Genomic DNA, 19,489 nt, shown 5'->3' with positions numbered 1-19,489 from the left:
TCGTAAGAGGGATTTGTAAATGATAGAACTTAAGAGATCTTTTTAGTTGTATTTTACTTCTAGAATTCAGTCTTGCTGAATTTAAATATGATTGCAGCCTTATATTTTCTTGGTTTTGAATTTAATTCTTTTCTAACCTACAGGAAGAGAAGTTTGACCTGATCTGGACCCGGGCTCAGTCCTGTCCAACAGTAAGTTTCCAGTGACCAGATGAGGATTGCTTATCAGTGCTGGCAAACAAGGTGTTTTCTAGCCTATCCCTTCATACTCCATACTATCTCATGTTATAGTGCTCTGCTTATTTAACCAAGATGCTCACATGTTAACTGTACTGATAAGAGATTTTCAGCTGTAAGGAGTCATGTGGGTTTGTCTCTCAGTAAGTATCTCAGGATCTCTAGCTCCCTGGCATGGTGCAGCCCCTTTCTGATTTGGATCTCTGTCATTATAAGTGAACATGGGAGGCAACACCTGAGCCCATAACATTTTCACCCTCCTTCAAGCTTCTGTTTTATTGCCAGTTTCTTTTCCATTTTGGCCTTGCTATTCTGCTTGTGTGTGCCTAAGGAATTATGAGTTTGTTGGAGTCCTGCACTGCCAGAAGACCTAAAGGAAAGGGAATTGATGAGGTGGACCAGCTAGCTGACTTGGTGTCAGTAATAATTTCTAGGATTTTTCAAAAAGATTTTCCAAACATCGCTGAGAAAAAATAAAAAGCATCTAAGTAAATGGAGAGATGGGCTATGATCATGGATTGAATGACTTGGTATTGTCATCATTTCTCCCCAAGTTGATTTCTATAGAGTAAATATCCCAATCAAAATCACAGTAGGCTTTTTTTTTTTTTCTTTAAAGAAATTGACAAGCCAATTAAAAAAGAATTGTTTGGATATCCTAAGGACCTAGAATAACAAAACAAGCTTTGTTTTTTGGGCATTTTTGCTTTTGTTTTTGAACAGCAAAGCAAGGTTTATTGAGTGATAGTGAAGCAAAGTTAAGTGAGTGATAATATGAAGCTCCCAAAGAGGAAGGAGACCCACGAGGGTTGTCCTAAAGCAGTTTTGTAAAAATGAATAAAGAGGACTTACATTTCATGATTTCAAGGCTTATTTTAAAACTACAGTAATAGGGCAGCCTGGGTGGCTCAACAGTTTAGCACTGCCTTCAGCCCAGGGCAGAATCCTGGAGACCCAGCCTACTTCTCCCTCTGCCTGTGTCTCTGCCTCTCTCTGTGTCTCTCTCATGAATAAATAAATAAAATCTTTATTTTTTAAAATAAAATATTTAAAAAGTAAAACTACAATAATGAAGACAATATGATTGTGTCATATAGATCAATAGAACGGAACAGAGAATCCAAAAATAGACCAACATGGTCGGTCAGTTATTTGTTACCAAAGGTGCCAAGGTAATTAAATGGGGAAAGGATAATCTCTTCAGTTGAGATATCCATATGTAAAAAATGAACCTCTACTCTTACCTCACGCTGTATCCAAAAATTAACTCAAAATAGATCCTAGATGTAAATGTAACTTTTAGAAAAAACAATCTTGGGCAGCCCTAGTGGCGCAGCGGTTTAGCGCCGCCTGCAGCCCAGGGCATATTCCTGGTGACCCTGGATCGAGTCCCACATTGGGCTCTCTGCATGGAGCCTGCTTCTCCCTCTGCCTGTGTCTCTGCCTCTCTGTGTTTCTATGAATAAATAAATAAAATCTTTAAAAAAAAAAAAGAAGGAAAAAGAAAAAAATCTTAGGTTGAATGTTAGTGATCTTGGGTTTCGCAAAGATTTCTCAAGTATATCACAAAAAACACAAACTGTAAAAGAAAAAATCAAAATCAGTAAATTAGATTTCATCCAAATTAAGCTTTTCTATTTGTATTCTCATGTTTATAGCAGCATTAGTCACAATAGCCAAAAGATGGAAGCAACCCAAGTATCCATGAATAGAGGAATAGATAAACAAATTGTGGCATATACACCTGATAGAGTATTCAGCCCTAAAAAAGAAGAAAATTCTGACAGATGCTACAACATGGATGAACCTTGAAGACATTATACTAAGTGAAATAAGCCAGCCACAAAAGGACAAAACTGCATGATCCCACTTACATATCTAGAATAGGTTTAAGTACCTAGAATAGCCAAATTCATGGACAGAAAGTAGAACAATGGTTGCTAGGGGATGGAGAAATGAGGGAATGAGGAGTTATTTTTTAATGGACATGGAGTTTCAGTTTCAGAAGATTAAAAAAGTTTTGGAGATGGATGGTGGCAATGGTTGCACAACAGTGTGAATGTACTTAACGTCACTGGATTGTACATTTAAAAATAGTTAAAATAAAAAAAAAAAGTTAAAATAATAACTTTTATGCATATTTTACCACAATAAATAAAAAATAAAACTTTCTACTTTTCAAAAAACATTGTTATGAAAATGAAAAGACAACGCACAGACTGGGAGAAGATATTTGCAAGACACACATTGATAAGTGACTTACATCTAGAATATATTAAAAACTCTTACAATTTAAGGAGATAGGCAACCCAATTAAAAAATGGGCAAAAGGGACGCCTGGGTGGCTCAGAGGTTGAGCATCTTCCTTTGGCTCAGGGCATGATCCTGGAGTTCTGGGATCGAGTCCCACATAGGGTTCCCTGCATGGAGCCTGCTTTTACCTCGGCCTATGTCTCTGCCTCTCTCTCTGTGTCTCTCATGAATAAATAAATAAAATATTTTTTAAAAGGGGGGGGAACGCCTGGGTGTCTCAGTGGTTGGGTGGCTGCCTTCAGCTCAGGCCATGATCCCAGGATCCGGGATCGAGTTCCACATCAGTCTCCTGTGAAGAGCCTGCTTCTCCCTCTGCCTATATCTTTGCCTCTCTCTCTGTATCTCTCATGAATAAATAAATAAATAAATCTTAAAAAAAAATGGGCAAAAGATTCAGACAAATCACCAATTAAGTGGAATGGCAGATAAGCACCTGAAAAGATGCTCAATAATATTAGTCATAATGTGAATTACAAGTTAAAACCATGATGAGATACCACTAAAATGACTAGAATTAAACAGACTGGTGTAGTGCTGGAATAAGTGCTGGTGAAGGTATGGAATAACTGGAACTCCCACATACTGCTGACATAATAATGTAAAACAGTATAAGCACTTTAGAAAACAACAAAAGTTTCTTTAAAAGTTAAGCATATGCCTGCCATACTACCCAGTTATTCTACTCCCTAGATGTTTTCCCAAGAATTGAAAGCATATGTTCAGACAACACAACTGTTCATAGTGGCTTTATTTGTAATAACCAAATACTAAAAGATATCTATCACAGGTAAATAAAGATATTATGGGGGAAGAGGAGATTGTGTGTACATAAACATATACAGTGGAATAATATTCAGCAATAAGAAGCAATAATCGATTGATACATGCAGCAACATGGATAGATCACAAAACAATTACACTAAATGAAAGAAATCATACCAAAAAGAAGTATAGCTTCTTTGGCTCCATTTATACAGACTTCTAGAAAATGCACCGTGACTAGGAGTGACAAAATCAATTCAGTTTTCTGTTAGCTAGGCACTGAGGTCATGTCATCTGAGAAAAATAAAATAGAGCCTGAGTGGTTGGCCATAAGGAGATAGTTCCATGACTAACACATACCAGACTGATGATGCTTTGTTTTGTCCTGACACCATTCTCTTCACCACTCATTCCCAAACATCTTAAGCATAAAACTAATCATTTCTTTGTGTTTACAACCATCCTTCAGTATCAGCCTCGGATGATAGAATAGGAAGTGATTATAATTGGAACAGAAGTTAACTCAGTGGCATTAGAAAGTTTAGAAATTGAAAAACTCAAATGTTCATCAATAGAAGAATAGATAAATTGTGGTAAATTTCTATAGTAGCATTCCATACAACAATGAAAATTAATGAATTAGAGTTATACTTAACAACTTAGATAAATCTCAAAAGTATAATGTGAAGTGAAAACAAGTTGCAAAATGGACATATAGTTTGATAAGATTTATGTTTTTAATCTTGTAGTATTTGTGGTTTATGGATATGTGTATGTGCATGCACACTTAAAGTATAAAAACCCAAAACAGACACCAAATGCAGGATATATGTTACTCTGGGATGGGATTAGAATGGGTCACAGAGAAAACTTCTATTGGATCACTAATGCTTTCTTTCTTAGGTGGGATGGAAAATATATGAGTTAAATTATCACTTAGGAATTTCACAATTTAAAAAAATATTTAAAAACCAGACAGATAAAAAATAAATAAAAAAAAATAAAAAAAAAAAACAGACAGATAAAAAATGGAGTAAATGATACAGGCAGTTGGACATGGAGCAAATGATTGTATTTATTCATCTGTCTCCTCATGTATTTGTTTCTCACAGTTTCTATGTGCACTACCAAGAAGGGAAGGTTATGAGTTCTTTGTAGGACAGTGGACGGGTACTGAACTCCACTTCACTGCACTTATAAATATTCAGGTAGGTGGCTTGTGCTCATTCCCTAGAAAAAAGAGGCTACTCTTCTGTGGGACCATGAGCCCTTACTGAGGCTTGAGGACACAGAGTATCTACTAACTCCCAGCAGTATTTGCTTTGGCGTTGATCGATTTGTATATTGGGCTAGCTTTCTAGGCCCTACTCAATACCTATAAATTGGAAAAGACCCCAAAATATATTCTGTGACTACATCTGGTACCTCCTGTTTCTTCCCCAGACCTCTATAACATTTACTGCTTATGCCCCACTTAACTAACATGAGTCAGTTATGATGGTTATCTTTTTAACCCTAAGGTAGGCTCCATGTCTTCCTTGTATTTTAGGAACGGAGTCAACACTTTCTAAGATGCTAAATGCATAGTTTCCATTCCATAGATGTTGTTTTGTTTGCTTTCTTTTTTTTCCTTTTCTTTATTCCCAAATATTGGATTAAGAAGTTCAATCCAAAGCATTTGAAGCTCTTAAAAATGAAGTCAATATTTTAAATCAGATCATAACTAAATCATAACTTTAAATCATCATAGAATGTCATAGATTGACATTTCATGTTTAGAGGCCAAATCTGCCCAAAAAACAAGCATGTGTTACCATGGCTTTGAAGGTGAGGGTAAAGGAAGTGCAAAATAAAATGAGAATTTGTTCATGACTATATCCCATGTGCTTGTATCCTAAAATTGTACTATACTTTAAAAAAAAGAGGGAGGAATAGGATAGAAAAAAAATTAAAAGCAGAATGAGGGGGCAGTTTTTACTTTGGATGCATTATAAAAGAACATTTATTGAGTACATCCCATAATATCTAGCATTTGATGTACTTACTACATGCCAAGTGCTTTATAAACATTATGTCATTGAATCCTCACAGATGTCCCATGAGATAGTTACTGTTATAATTTCTATTTCTAGAGAAGAGCATGGGCTCAGAAAAGTTGGTTCCTAAGGTAGAGGAGAGAGGTAATAGGTGGCCTAGCTGGATTTGATTGATTCCAAAGTCTGAACTGAGCCCTTATGCAGCTGCATTAGAGACAATGCTAGGACTTAGAAACCTGTGAGACAAGGTCCCTGCCCTCCTGAAGCTCATAGACAAGTATGGGAAGAAGATCCAGAAACATAATTATGATCAAAATGATCAACATATTTGAAGTATATGGGGGAGAGTTGAGAGGCTGAACCCTAGCAGTTGTTAGGTATTGATAATTAAAAGGACCTTTGCTGAAATTTAGAGATGAAACTCCGAGATCTTTTTTGAATGTGTAGTTCTTTCCTCCTATACTATATGAGGACTTTCACTTTGAACCCAGCCTCTTTTCCTAGTCTGGACTGAGGTCTGATAACCACTGCCCTGTCCATTCTTCATGAAATTATGATGTTCCCATTCTTCTTTTCCCCCCTATCTCCCACCCAGATTATATTTTAAAACTGCACATTACAAATCTGGCCCATGTGCAAACTCTCCAGCTATTTGCTACAGCTTAAAAGAGCTCAGTCTTCAGAGCCAGCCAAGGGGAGTAGATTTCAACTGTGAAATGCACTAGTCCATAAAAGTGGCAATTACACAGGCATATTGCTTTCTTTAGAACTTGATTTGGTAGCTGCTTGTGCCATTTTGTTTTTAAATATATGGCCATGATGAAGGATTCACTGCCTACTGTAAACATTTTCTGGGAAAAATGCCAAACCTTTTTCAATTGAAGACACAAATAACACTGTGCAAACTGTCAGTTTCACTGTGCCTTGGCAAGCCTGACCATCCCCCACCTACCAATCCTCTGACTCACTAGCCACCCAAGGGGCTGTTAAGAGCCCGAATTTCCTCTAGACTCTCTATTGCTCTGAAATTGCAGTTTTGTGTGGTGGTACCTTATTGAGCCTTGATAAGTGTTTCTTGTTACAGACCCGAGGGGATGCTGCAGCCAGCCAGCTGGTTTTATATCACTATCCTGAACTTAAGGAGGAAAAGGGCATAGTGCTGATGACAGCAGAAATGGATCCCACATTTCTGGTAAGAATTAATTTTTACCTCTTTGGATTTACCTGGTGGCCCTGAAGGTACTATTATTTTGCCAAAGATCATGAGAGGTAAAATCCCAGAGACCTATATGTACTTGTTTTGTAAAGTTGACAATGATTTTGTCTTGCACAAGCTTTTCCAAGTTGAAGGTAGTACAATCATTAACTCAGTCACTCAGTCACAATTTTGAAGTCCAAAAGCTCTGAAAACAAAGTTTTCTCATAATTCATTTGGTCACAAGACCTTATCTGACTTGAACTTACTTTGTAGCTAAATCTTCATTGAAACTGATATAAAGGGGTGTCTGGGTGGCTCAGTTGGTTAAGCATCAGCCTTCAGCTCAGGTCATGATCCCAGGGTCCTGGGATCAAGTCCCATTTCGGGCTCCCTGCTCAGTGGAGAGCCTGCTTCTCCCTCTACCTCCCCTGCTCGTGCTCTCTCTGTCTCTCTCTCACTTACTCTCTTTCAAATAAATAAATAAAATAAGAAAGAAAGAAAGAAAAAGAAAGAAAGAAAGAAAGAAAGAAGAAAGAAAGAAAGAAAGAAAGAAAGAAAGAAAGAAAGAAGAAAGAAAGAAAGAAAGAAGAAAGAAAAAATAAACTGATATAAGGCCGTTTGTAATCCTTATTAATCCCACTTGGCGTGGAATATTCATGCATTTTACTAAGGAAATATTAATGAGTTTGATTATGGGGAGTTACGTAATAGATCTGTCGCCTTTCTAGAATACAGTAATTCTGACTCTGAAACACATCCGGTCCTAGGGGTTTCAAGTAAGAGACTATGAATAAGCAAGCAAATGGTTTCTTAAGCGTAAGGACGAGTTCAAAGTCCGGAATAGTTGTTAATCTTTTTTCTTCCTCCACACTGTTCACATGTACTACATTCATCATACGTAGTGATTTCTCTTCCTCCTTTTCTTTCTTTCTTTTTTTTTTAAGATTTTATTTATTTATTTATGAGAGATACGAGAGAGAGAGAGAGAGAGAGAGAGAGAGGCAGACATAGGCAGAGGGAGAAGCAGGGTCCCTGCAGGGAGCCTGACGTGGGACTCGATCTCGAGACTCCAGGATCATGCCCTGGGCCGAAGGCAGGAGCAAAACCGCTGAGCCACCCAGGGATCCCCACCTTTTTTTTTTTTTAAAGATTTATTTATTTATTCATGAGAGAGACACAGAGAAAGATAGAGAGGCAGAGACAGAGGCTGAGGGAGAAGCAGGCTCTTCGAAGGGAGCCCAGTGCGGGACTCGATCCCGGATCCCAGGATCATGCCCTGAGCCAGAGGCAGACACTCAACCACTGAGCCACCCAGTCGTCCCACTCTTCCTCCTTTTCCCATTCCCTGGTATAGAGCATTGACCATATGTCCATAGGTAATGATGTCCACTGTGTTTGTTCTCCCTGTATATCCAGGGCCAGGAGCAGTGTTATGGTTATTATACAACTGGTTTGTCTAGACCTTGCTCGTTTCCGTCTCATTGTCTGGCAGGATTTAAGTTCAGGATGTCAAGATAGTGAACACTATAGTGTTTCTTCTCCTGAGAATCTTCATTACAGTACCCACTCTTTTTCTTCTCTCTCTTACCAGCTACTTACAGAGAGGGAAAAAGCGACTGACTCTCAGCTAGTATCTTAAAGTAGCAGTTAAGTCCCAAGTCTGGGACAGAATTGGAACTCTTCTTTCCACTATCACACTCAACTGGAAGTCACCAGAATCCTATCCAAGAGAATGGAATTGCTATTAACTGAGGTAGACAAGATTGCAGGAGGAACAGATTTGAGAGGAAGATCAGGAGCTCAATCATGGGCATGTTAAATCTGAGATTCCTATTAGATAGGCAGTAGGCAGTTAGATGTATGAGCCTGGAGTTCAGGAGAGAGATAAATGTAGGAGCTGTCAGCATACAGATTGTTATTTAAAACCATAAGACTAAAAAAAAAAAAAAAACAAAAAGCAAACAAACAAACAAAAAAAAACCATAAGACTAGGGGATCCCTGGGTGGCTCAGCGGTTTAGTGCTTGCCTTTGGCCCAGGGCATGATCCTGGAGTCCTGGGATGAGTCCCACATCGGGCTCCCTGCATGGAGCCTTCTTCTTCCTCTGTCTACATCTCTGCCTCTCTCTCTGTGTGTCTCTCATGAATAAAGTCTTAAAAAAAATAAAAATTAAAAATTAAAAAACCCCATAAGACTAAATAAAAATCGCTAAGGAAGTAAATGAAGATAAAAAGAAAATAGGGGGCAGCCCCGGTGGTGCAGTGGTTTAGCACCACCTGCAGCCCGAGGTGTGATCCTAGAGACCTGGGATCGAGTCCCATGTCAGGCTCTCTGCATGGAGCCTGCTTCTCCCTCTGCCTGTGTCTCTGCCTCTCTCGCTCTGTGTCTCTATGAATAAATAAATAAAATATTTTAAAAAATAAAAAATAAAAATGAATAAAAAGAAAATAGATCTAAGAATAGCCTGGAGACCTGAGAAAGCATCAGCAAAGTAAACTAAAAAGGAATATTTAGTGAGATAGAAGTAAAACTAGGACGATAAAATGCCCTGAAAGCTAAGATAAAATGTTTCAAGGAATTGGGAGTGCTCAACTGGTCAAGTCTCACTTGCTGGTAGGACAGATGAGATGAAGACTGAGAATTTGTTTACTAGATGTCACAACATGGAAGTCATTAGTGAGCTTTCTCAGGACAGTGTCAGAGGAGTGGTGGGACAAAAGCATCATTGGAGTACATTTAAGAGAGGTTGGGAAGAAAACTTACAAAGAGTAAGCATAAACAAGTCTTACAAGAATATTTCTGTGAAAGGAAAGAGAGAATGGGGCAGTAGCTGGAGAGAGACAAGTAGGGACAAAAATGTTTTTTTGTTTTGTTTTAAATATGAGAGAAATAACATATTTGTATGCAGATGGAAAGATTCAGTAGAGAGAGAAATACTAATAATGCGGGAGAAAGAGAAGAGAATTTTTGAAGTATTTTTGAATGGTTAAGCCTGGAAATGAGGGATCGATCTTTGCCAGAAATATAACAATAGGAGAGAAGCCAAAAATATAAGGACACAAATACAGTTTAAATAGATAGAGATGGTGGTATCTTGGTAGAAGTTCTCTCCAGATTGCTTAGTGAGAAGGCTAAGACTTTATCTTAGTGGAAGGCCATCAGCTGAGAGTGAAGATGGAGGAATAAGTGTTGGATAATTGAGTGGAATAGAAAGAGAAGGTGTGAAATGATTTTCTAGGACAGAGTCAGCAAACCACGGCCTGGGACCAAATTCAATCCGTTATCTGCTTTTAGAAGGCCCATGAGTTCTATATCTTTAAATGGTTGGAGGAGGAGAAGCAGAACTAAAGAACAATAATATTTCATGGCCTGTGTAGTGTTCAAAATTCAAGTTTCAATGTCTATAAATAAAGTTTTATTGGAACACAGCCATGCTTATTATTTACATATTATCTATGGCTCCTTTAGGTCCACACCAGAGTTAACAAGTTGCAACAGAGATTGCAGGGTTAGTAGAACCTAAAATATTTACTGTCCCTTTACAGAAAGTGTTTGTCAACATGTCATCTAGGAAAATGGGAGAATGGCTATCTGGGTATAGGTGCAGAGAGAGGTGGGGGCTAAGATTTGGGTTTAACTGGGGTTAGGGTTCAGTGAGTGGCCTAATGAAGTGAGTTGGGACCAGAAAATTAAAGGTGAGTGCAGAAGAATGCTGATAATTCCCAACCGTGGAATGCAAGCTGGATAAATAGGAAAGTGAAAACATAAGGAAGGTTAGGGACTAGAAGAATTGTGAGTCCTGGGGGAGTTAAAGGATTTTTGAAGTTGAGAGTGAGCTTAAAAGATAGGAAATAGCTAGGGTGCCTGGATGGCTCCATTTGACTCTTTATCTCAGCTCAGGTCACTCATGATTTCAGGGTTGTGAATTCAAGCCCCAACTTTAATTTATTTATTTATTATTTATTTATTTATTTATTTATTTATTTATTTATTCATTTATTTATTTATTTATTTATTTATTTTTTAGAAAGATAGGAAATAAATAGACCAAGTATAGCTGTTTCAAATTGAGATTTGGAGGGATATAGTTACGAGTAATGACAAGGTTTAGGATTGGCCCAGAGGAAGGAGGGCGTAACACAGAAACTTTATTTTCTGATCTTCAGCGAAACCCAGCATCTAACTGTAATGAAAGTGGACTCTGGAGGTCACAGAAGGCCCTTCTGCTCTGGCATTTTTACCACCTTACTCTAGTGGTCTCAAACTGCTGCACAGGCCTCATCAATGTGAAAATTTGCTTCCTGGCCTTATAATATCGGACAACATACCAAACAACATACATTTGCCTTATAAAAATTAATTTGACTGTGAGTTTCTTCATTCTTAGAATAAATTCTAACTAGGTATGTTAGAATTTATTGCAGGGGTACATGATTCAGAGATAGGAAACGTAGAAATGTAATTAATATATGATCCCTTGCTACTCATGCATGAATTTATACTTTGGCATAGTACTTCCAAATACACTAAAGCAAATGAATAGAAATATATAGAAACTAGAGGTTTCTTCTGAACTAATAACTTTAATGCTGAAATTTAGGAGAATATTTGAAAACCTTATGTGGTTCCACCTCTGTGTCAGTAGATGATTTCATTGGAATGCAGTCAGTGCTCAGATAGAGTGCTAGGATGCTCTTGCAGGAGGTGTCCCTACCCCATAAAGAGGAAGAAGAGAGATTGTAAAGATGACACCTGGGCTGAATCTCAAAGACGAGCAGGAGTTTAGCCGGATAAAGAAAGGGAGGGGAAGAAGAATGTTCCAGACAGAGGGAATAGCAGAAGTACATGTTAAGAGACATAAAATGACTTGAGATATTCTAAACAGTTTTGTATCACTAATGTATTAAAAAGGTGGTTTGGTGGGTTATGTTTAGAGGTTTGGCTTTATCCTGAGGACAAGAAAGGGTTTTGAACAGGAAGTGACCTAGAAAGAGTTGGACTTCAAAGCCATTAACCTTAATTGTTTGCTTCCTAAATGCTTTTTAGTTTTAGCCTGGTAAGTGTGATCATTTAGAAGACATTTGCAGGGCAGCCCGGGTGGCTCAGAGGTTTAGCGCTGCCTTCAGCCCAGGGCCTGATCCTGGAGACCCGGGATTGAGTCCCACGTCAGGCTCCCTGAATAGAGCCTGCTTCTCCCTCTGCCTGTGTCTCTGTCTCTCTCTCTCCCCCCCCCCCCATCTCCCCATGTCTCTCATGAATAAATAAATAAAATCTTAAAAAAAAAAAATAGAAGACATTTGCAATAGTGTGAGGAAGAGAGAGTGGAGACCTGAAGTAGAGTAGTAAGAACAATAGAGAATGACCCCAGAAATATACAGGGAGTAAAATGGGCAGGACTTGGTAAGGTGATAGTGATCTATAAAGATTGAAAAAAAAGGGAGGAATCGGGGTTGTTAGTATACCTCCTTACTGAGCAGCATAGGAATTAATATATTCATCTTTTCAGGTCCTAGAAAGGGTGGAAACTACTGCTTCATGTTGAGAACTAAGTTGGGGGAAGGGGGCTTAACATAACCCTCTATGAGAGACAAATACACATGTCTCCCTACCCACTATACTAGTGGTCTTTAGTGGTCAGAACCCTTTATCCAAATAAAATCCTTTTTTAAAAAAATTTATTTATTTGAGAGAAAGAGAACATCAGAGTGGGGAGGTAGAGGGAGGGAGAGAGGGAAAGAATCTCAGAAGAGGAAAAGAGTGTGCTCATGTGGGGCTCAGTCTCATAACCCTTAGATCATGACTTGAGCCCAAATCAAGAGAAACAATCAACTGAGCCACCTGGGCACCCCCAAATAAGATCTTATTATGTGAATCCTCTGCTATAACAGCTGAAACAGTGCTGAGGGACCTGAAGCACCTCCACAGAGCCCCTAGAACTCTGCAGTTTGAACAGCACTGTTCTAGAATGAATACAGCTGAAACTACCCCTACCTCCACTATCCTGGAGCCTCAAATTAAAGTTGATTGTCAGAGGCCCCTACAGTTCATGGGCCCAGCAAGCAGTGGTATCTGCTCCAATGATGGCAGTATACTTGCTCTTGAGCCATGTTAGAGTATAGGAAAGGTAAAATTGATAGAGTTATCGCCCTTGATCAATCTTAATTATTTTTCCCCACCAGAAGGAGTATTAAGATGAAGTAGAGGGAGTACCAGTCTAGGAATCCATAGGTCTGCCACTTGCTAGCCATATGACCTTGGGCCCAGCCCTGAACCTCATCTCCTTTGGTTTCCTGGCCTATTAAATGAAGACTGGGTGATCTCTGAGGCCCCTTCTAGGTCTAAAATTCTATTAATTTGAAATAGCCAGCATTTTGGAAAAAGGCTTTTGATTGAAAATCCAGTTTCAGAGATGAGTCTCTGCCTGTAAGAAATGACCTGAAAGCCCTCTGGGAGATAGTGGAAGTAAAGCAGCCAATGATATTTATAAATCTGTTTTCATCATTCTATGGCTAGACATAGCATACTTTTGATAGTTTTAGTGGGAATTTTCCAGTATCTTTTGGGGTTGGGTTTTGGCCATAATGAACACAGTGATAATGAACAAGTGCCTCTGACCAGCTAGGACTAGTGAAATGTATAGGAAGCAAAAGTCATAGTAACTTGAGGACATTCTTTTGTAAGGTTTTGAGACACCCCTCTGTTACACAGAGTGCACCATTTCTCTGTCACTGAGATTTAGAGAAGGTGGACCCTTCTATTTCCTGGAGCTTCGCTGGTAGAGTAGTTAGAAGTAGCTGCATAGCAAATTACTCCTAAACTTAGTGGCTTAAAACAAAAAAACACATTACCTCCCAGTTTATGTGGGTCAGGAATTCGAGAGCAGCATAGCTGGGTAGCTCTGGTGTAGTCTCTCATGAAGTTGCTGCCAAGATGTTGGCTCAAGGGCAGCCCGGGTGGCTCAGCGGTTTAGCGCCGCCTTCAGCTCAGGGCCTGATCCTGGAGACCCGGGGTTGAGTCCCATGTCAGGCTCCCTGCATGGAGCCTGCTTCTCCCTCTGCCTGTGTCTCTGCGCCTCTCTCTCTCTCTCTCTCTCTCTCATAAATAAATAAAATCTTTAAAAATAAAAAAAGACGTTGGCTTAAGCCATAGTCCTCTGAAGAAGGTTGATTGGGCTCATGGATCCACTTCCAACCCCACTCTCATGGCTATTGGCAGGAAGCCTCATTTCCTTGCCACATCAGCTTCTTTGTAGGTCTTCTTGAATGTCCTTATAACTTTGGCAGCAGACTTTCCCCAGTGCAAGTAATTCAAGAGAGATAGCAAAATACAAGCTACCAGTGTCTTTTGTGACTTAGTAGCAAAAGTCATTCTCCCATCATTTCACCATGGTCCATCTGGAAGAAGGAAGTAAGTACAGCCTACATTCAAGGAAAAGGAAACTAGCTTTCCTCAAAGAGAGAAGTTTCACAGACTTTATGGGCAAATTGTAGAACTACAGAGCTGGCTTTAGCACTAGTTTTCTGCCTGAGGTAGTATCAGGAACAGGTTTTATTCAAGAGTATGTCTGGTTAGTCAAGAGCTTAGTACTGACTCACAAACTGCTTCTAGAAGCTGAGTACCTATTGCTCTCCCTCCCCCTTTCCTTGAACATATACTTACCAGTTATTAAGAAACTAAATGAAGAGAGAAATTTCAGACATATGTGTTCCTTTATTCAGCAGACATTGACTAGATGTGACCATATGCAGGGATGTAAAGCAAGCACATACTGGGAGGAATTTATCCTAGGGAGGACAGACAAAAAGGCAAAAGAGAAAGAAAAGGACAGATACAATATAGTATGATACACACTATGGTAGAGGTCAGCGTGGGGTAATTTGAGTGCATTTGGTAAGGTGCCCAGGACTTGGATGTCAGGGAGTCAGAGGAGCTTCTGGAAGCAGTGACTCCTGGGTAAGGCCCCTCCACTTGCTGCAGGACTCAGACCCAGAGCTTTATGGCCCTGCGCAGGGAATGACCTATTTTTTTTCCTTACAGAATGTTGCTGAGGCACAGTGCATTGCCAACCAAGTTCAGCTCTTCTATGCCACTGATCGGAAGGAAACCTACGGCTTAGTGGAGACTTTTAACTTCAGACCGAATGAATTCAAATATATGTCGGTCATCGCTGAATTGGAGCAAAGTGGACTTGGAGCAGAACTGAAATGTGCCCAGAACCAGGATAAGACTTAGAGCTGTAAGGGTTGGCTTACAGAGTCTGCTTAGCCCTGGATAGCTTTCTAAAGCCCACCCACCCCCTTGAACTTTTGGGAGCTTAGCAGCTATAAGGAGCAGTCTCTGATGGGTTGCCCTGTGTGCTTACAAGAAGTAATCATGGAGGTGAGCCCTATTACTTGATATTCAGGAGTGAAGGTACCCAAACATTCTGATAATTATCTCCCAGCATACTTAAGCTTTCGTTTTTAAGTGTTTGAGGCCATAACCAGAGAGCTAAGGATCCACAGGATGGCGACTTGACTTTACACAGTGTAGTAGTGCTATGTATCCTTTTGACCACACAGCTCCCAAATGTTCAGTTCCTCGTATTGATAAACTTGTGACAGGATAGTAAGCTTGAAGGCCTGCTGTAGTTAGATGTGGGCTTTGCATACTCTTCCTGTTTGCCTCTTGGCTGGCCAAAATACCCTGTTTAGACTCTAGGTCAGCCAGATATTGCCATTGGAATTGAGACTTCATCTAGATGTCCCCAGAGTCTGGCTTGGAAGGTCAGTAGATTTCAGGTATAGTTAAACATGCAAGTACAGTGCCTGCATACTTTTAAACCATAGTTCATTATGCCTCACCCTCTAACTCTGCCTATTAGAAGCTATGTATTTGGAGGAGGTGGATCAGTGCAATGTAAATGAATCACAACTTTTTTAAGGAGAGGATCCATCCCAATTTGCATGTTTGGTTTTATTTCATTTGTTTTAAACAACTCTAAGCCATGCCAGTATTATGTGAAAAAGTAGGTAGAAGCAAATGTTCTCAGATTGGGTGTGGGAAAAATGTAGCAATAAAATAAAGTCTGGCTTATGGTCTTTTTACACTAAACAGTGAAATCTAACCTGTGTGCTGCCCCCTTAGTGCCAGTGCACATCAGTGAACTGATTAGAACTCATCTTTGGACTCAGCAATTGGTTAAAATGCCAAAAATAAGAAAAGAGTTAGTTCTTCATTGCTGAAAACTCACTTTTGGTTTGTAGTGTCACTGCTGTGGTTCCAAGTTCAGTGATAGAAAAGGGCAGTGGTTACAACTAGCCTTCTGAATCTGAGGTCCCTGGAGCCCCCCAGTATTTTTGTCAACCCCCATTTCTATGCCTTTCCTTTTCTTGATCTGATGTGCTCCACTTTGCTGCTCCTGCCCAAGGTCTGCTTGTGTTGGCACTGAATTGGTAAGTGGGAAGGTAACCAGTAGTTGCAGTTTGTGTGTTTGTGTATTTTCTTTATTATGGAAGGTTATTTATAGGTTGGGCCTGTCCCCAAGCTCTTTAAATGGGATTGGACCTCCCATTACTTTCTGGGCTGTGTCTATTTTGTTGTACTTCTGAGTCTGTGTGTAGAATGAGATAGTGTTTAACCTGGAATTGCTGCTAGCCTTTCACAGTTTCTTTAAAGGTCGGACTGTTTCCTAATGAAAATTCTGGACCTGCCTGTGGTTCTGACAGGTCCTTTTTAAAGAAACTTCGGTCTGGATGTTTTGAGTCCCAGGAATCTTTGACATCAGGTGGAGTTGCTTTCATGGGTATACGCTTATTTTTGCTTTTCTCTCCAGATGGATCCAGTTCTTGGTCATAGTACATTTTTATAATACCTCCACCAGAGGGTGAGAAGATGATGGGAGAAGAAATAATAATTGGCCTCTCCTTCCTCCCAGCTTTGCCCTAAATCCCCACTTTCCAGAGAGGGATGTACACATGGACAGTTACATTGGACATGATCAAAATGCCATCTGGATGTTCTTTATATTTACCTGGTGCAATTTCACAGAGAACTGAAAGAAAATTGTAATAATCAGTAAATTTGTACCCTGGTGCAACATGGTGTTATAGAAAGTAAACAAGCTTTAGAGTTAAATGAATCTAGATTCAGATGTCACTGTTGAGATTCATTAACTCTATGATGTTGAACAAGTTACTTAAACCCTCTGTTTCTCCCCTCCATCTGTAAAATGGGGATAATAATAATAATAATAGCTACCTCATAGGATTATTGTGAGAATTAAATAGGCTTATACATAGACTATGGTAGAGCTTAATTAATAAATGTCAACACCCTTCCTCTTTTCTAATTCCCCTCCTCTCATTAAAGACCAACACAAATTAGCATTTCGGACCTACAGATCATTCTTCATTCCTGTCTAAAGAGCAGACTTTATCTCACAAGTTCTCAAACTTTAAGTTGCTATAGAATTACTTATAGAGCACTTTAAAAATGCAGATCCTCAGGTCTCCAAACCTGCTGGATCATAATCTTTTCAGGTGGTGCTGGGAATTTGCATTTAATATGTGCTCCAGATGATCTGAACATGGGTCAATCACTAGTCACACTTTGCGAACCATTGCCTTATCTGTTCTTGAAGGAAAAAAAACCATTAGATCATTCTTTCCTATGGACAAATAACCTTAGGATTGATTCCATTGCTCTTGCCTCCCTTAGTGGTCTCCCTTTACAGTATAATTATGTATGTATGTATCTTCTTTCCCCACTAGACTGTGAGCTCCTTGAGGGACAGGGTTTATCTTCATTCCACGTGCCAAGAAAATGGCCTGGACATAGAAGATACTCAGTTGTTTGTTGAATAAATAAATGACATGGATTTTAGCCAAAACGTTATCTTGTGTATGTACCTATATTTAAATACTCTGAATTTAAGAGAATCTCTCAACATGCGTAGATTAGAGCTTACTAAGTCGTAATATTTGCAAACCAAAATGCCAGCTATACACAATCTTGCATCTCTCCAGTCCACTGGCATGACCTTGGCAGGCTGTCGGCTCAGGGCAAGTCAGCAGTCACTCAAAAAGCACTTACTCCAACCACCCCACGTTAGGTGCTGACACAGCAAGATGAGGAAGATGATCCCTGCTCTCAAGGTCTGTTCTGGCCACTGCTTATGTGTCTCTTCCCTCGGACCTCACATCTAGCACCTGGTCATAGTTTACCTTGTCTTGTTCTCAGGATGTTTATGCTGCTGCTTCTTTCCTCAAACAGTTTGGAAGTGGGAACTTCATGTTTTGGGTATTTTTGCACTCTCTGTAATATCGACCTTTAGTTCAGTCTTGGAGAAGAGGTATAAATGCCCACCCCCAGTCATTTGGTTTAGCATTAATTTAGCATTCATTCATATTTGTTGAGCGCTTATTTTATCCCAAGCACAGTTGTAGGAAACAGGAATACAGCAATGAATAGGACAAATAAGACCCCTGTTTTCATGGAGTTTATGTCCTTGTGGAGAAAACAAATGAATAAGCCAATAAGATTGTTTGAAGTACTACAGAGCCATGAAAATAAAATAGTGTGCTAGAATGTGGGGTGGAGACAATAACTTTGTGGTCAGGAGAGCCATCTCTGCAGAGGCGAGGTGATACCTGAGGAAAAGTGCCAGGTCAAGCAAACTGCGAGTGCTGAGGCCTTTGATGCAGGGCCAGCTGAACACGCGTGTTTCTAGGTACAGATTTAAAGGTTTATTCCTTGCCCTCCAGGAGCTCACAGCTCAGCCAGCAAAACACTGATGTGAATAATTATAGTGTAAGGCACACTGACCAGTACCATCTCAGAAGAGGGGCAAGGAGGGCTCAGGAACGCTGCCGGGTATTTTGGGGAGGCACATTCTTGCCAGACCATGGCACCCGCCCCCTTCCATGAAGTGCATATGTTTTTTTTTTTAACAGGATAATTATGTATTTATTTTTAAAGATTTTATTTATTTATTTATGAGAGACACAGAGAGAGAGAGGCAGAGACAAAGGGCAAAGGGAGAAGCAGGCTCCATGCAGGGAGCCCGACCTGGGACTCTATCCCGGGTCTCCAGGATCACACCCTGGACTGAAGGCGGCGCTAAACCGCTGAGCCACCCGGGCGGCCCACGTATGGTTTTAAAAACAAATACAGGGATGCCTGGGTGGCTCAGAGGTTGAGCGTCTGCCTTTGGCTCAGAGCGTGATCTTGGAGTCTGGGATCGAGTCCCACATCGGGCTCCCTGCATGGAGCCTGCTTCCCCTCTGCTTGTGTCTCTGCCTCTGTGTGTGTGTGTGTCTCTGATGAATAAATAAAATCTTAAAAAAAAAAAAAAAAACAAATACAGGTAGATAATATCAAAGTCTCAAAGAATTTGTGCTCCATGCAGAGAGGCCTGGTGAGTTCAGAGCTGGCCTCACAGTATATAACAGATTTGCAGTAAACACTAGCATTGATTACTAGAAGCTCACCGTGTGCCAGGCGCTGTGGAAGCCCTTCATGTGGATTATTTCAGTCCTCACAGGCCTCTGATGTCAACAGGAACCTGCTGGTTGGTGAGATGCATGGCTGCTCTCCATGTGCCAACCCTGTCCTCCTCATCTTCCAGCTCAGAGCAGATGGCAGCCTCGCAGCTACCCCTAACCCTAGCTCTGGCCTCCCGCTCAGGCCCTGAGAAGTCATCAGTGGCCCCTGAATCAGCCCTTGCTCTGAGACACAGGTGTGCCAATTTTCCTGCTGTCAAATCAAGAACAAAATGCATGCGTTAGACATTTCTGATTCCTCCAAACTTTATTTCAAAAGGCATCGTGTTCTAACTAAGGAGAACTTGTTTTGTGTTTTGTGCTGCATGGAACACTTTGGTCTTGGCAGTTCTCCTAATGTGGCAGGTTGGTGGCAGCATTCTTTATCCCTTTCTGCTGAAGGAGAGACTTGGTACACAAAAA

At 40.1% G+C, this 19,489-nt stretch overlaps 1 protein-coding gene across 1 annotated transcript in view; it reads left to right on the top strand.

Moving 5' to 3' along the window:
• The window catches only part of ATPAF1 (ATP synthase mitochondrial F1 complex assembly factor 1), a 29,986-nt gene extending 12,571 nt beyond the window's left edge, over positions 1 to 17,415 (top strand). The window contains exons 6-9 of the mRNA XM_041738606.1: positions 144 to 191; positions 4,424 to 4,519; positions 6,432 to 6,539; positions 14,583 to 17,415. Of these exons, the coding sequence (XP_041594540.1) occupies positions 144 to 191; positions 4,424 to 4,519; positions 6,432 to 6,539; positions 14,583 to 14,777 (447 nt within the window). The 3' untranslated portion in view covers positions 14,778 to 17,415. The remainder of the gene's footprint in view (positions 1 to 143; positions 192 to 4,423; positions 4,520 to 6,431; positions 6,540 to 14,582) is intronic.
• The last annotated feature ends 2,074 nt before the right edge of the window (positions 17,416 to 19,489 follow it).

The sequence above is a fragment of the Vulpes lagopus genome, chromosome 23, assembly GCF_018345385.1.
Source record: "Vulpes lagopus strain Blue_001 chromosome 23, ASM1834538v1, whole genome shotgun sequence".
NCBI classification, from domain to species: Eukaryota; Metazoa; Chordata; class Mammalia; order Carnivora; family Canidae; genus Vulpes; species Vulpes lagopus.
Note: the sequence above shows the minus strand (reverse complement) of the source record. Positions and strands in the feature narration are given on the sequence as shown.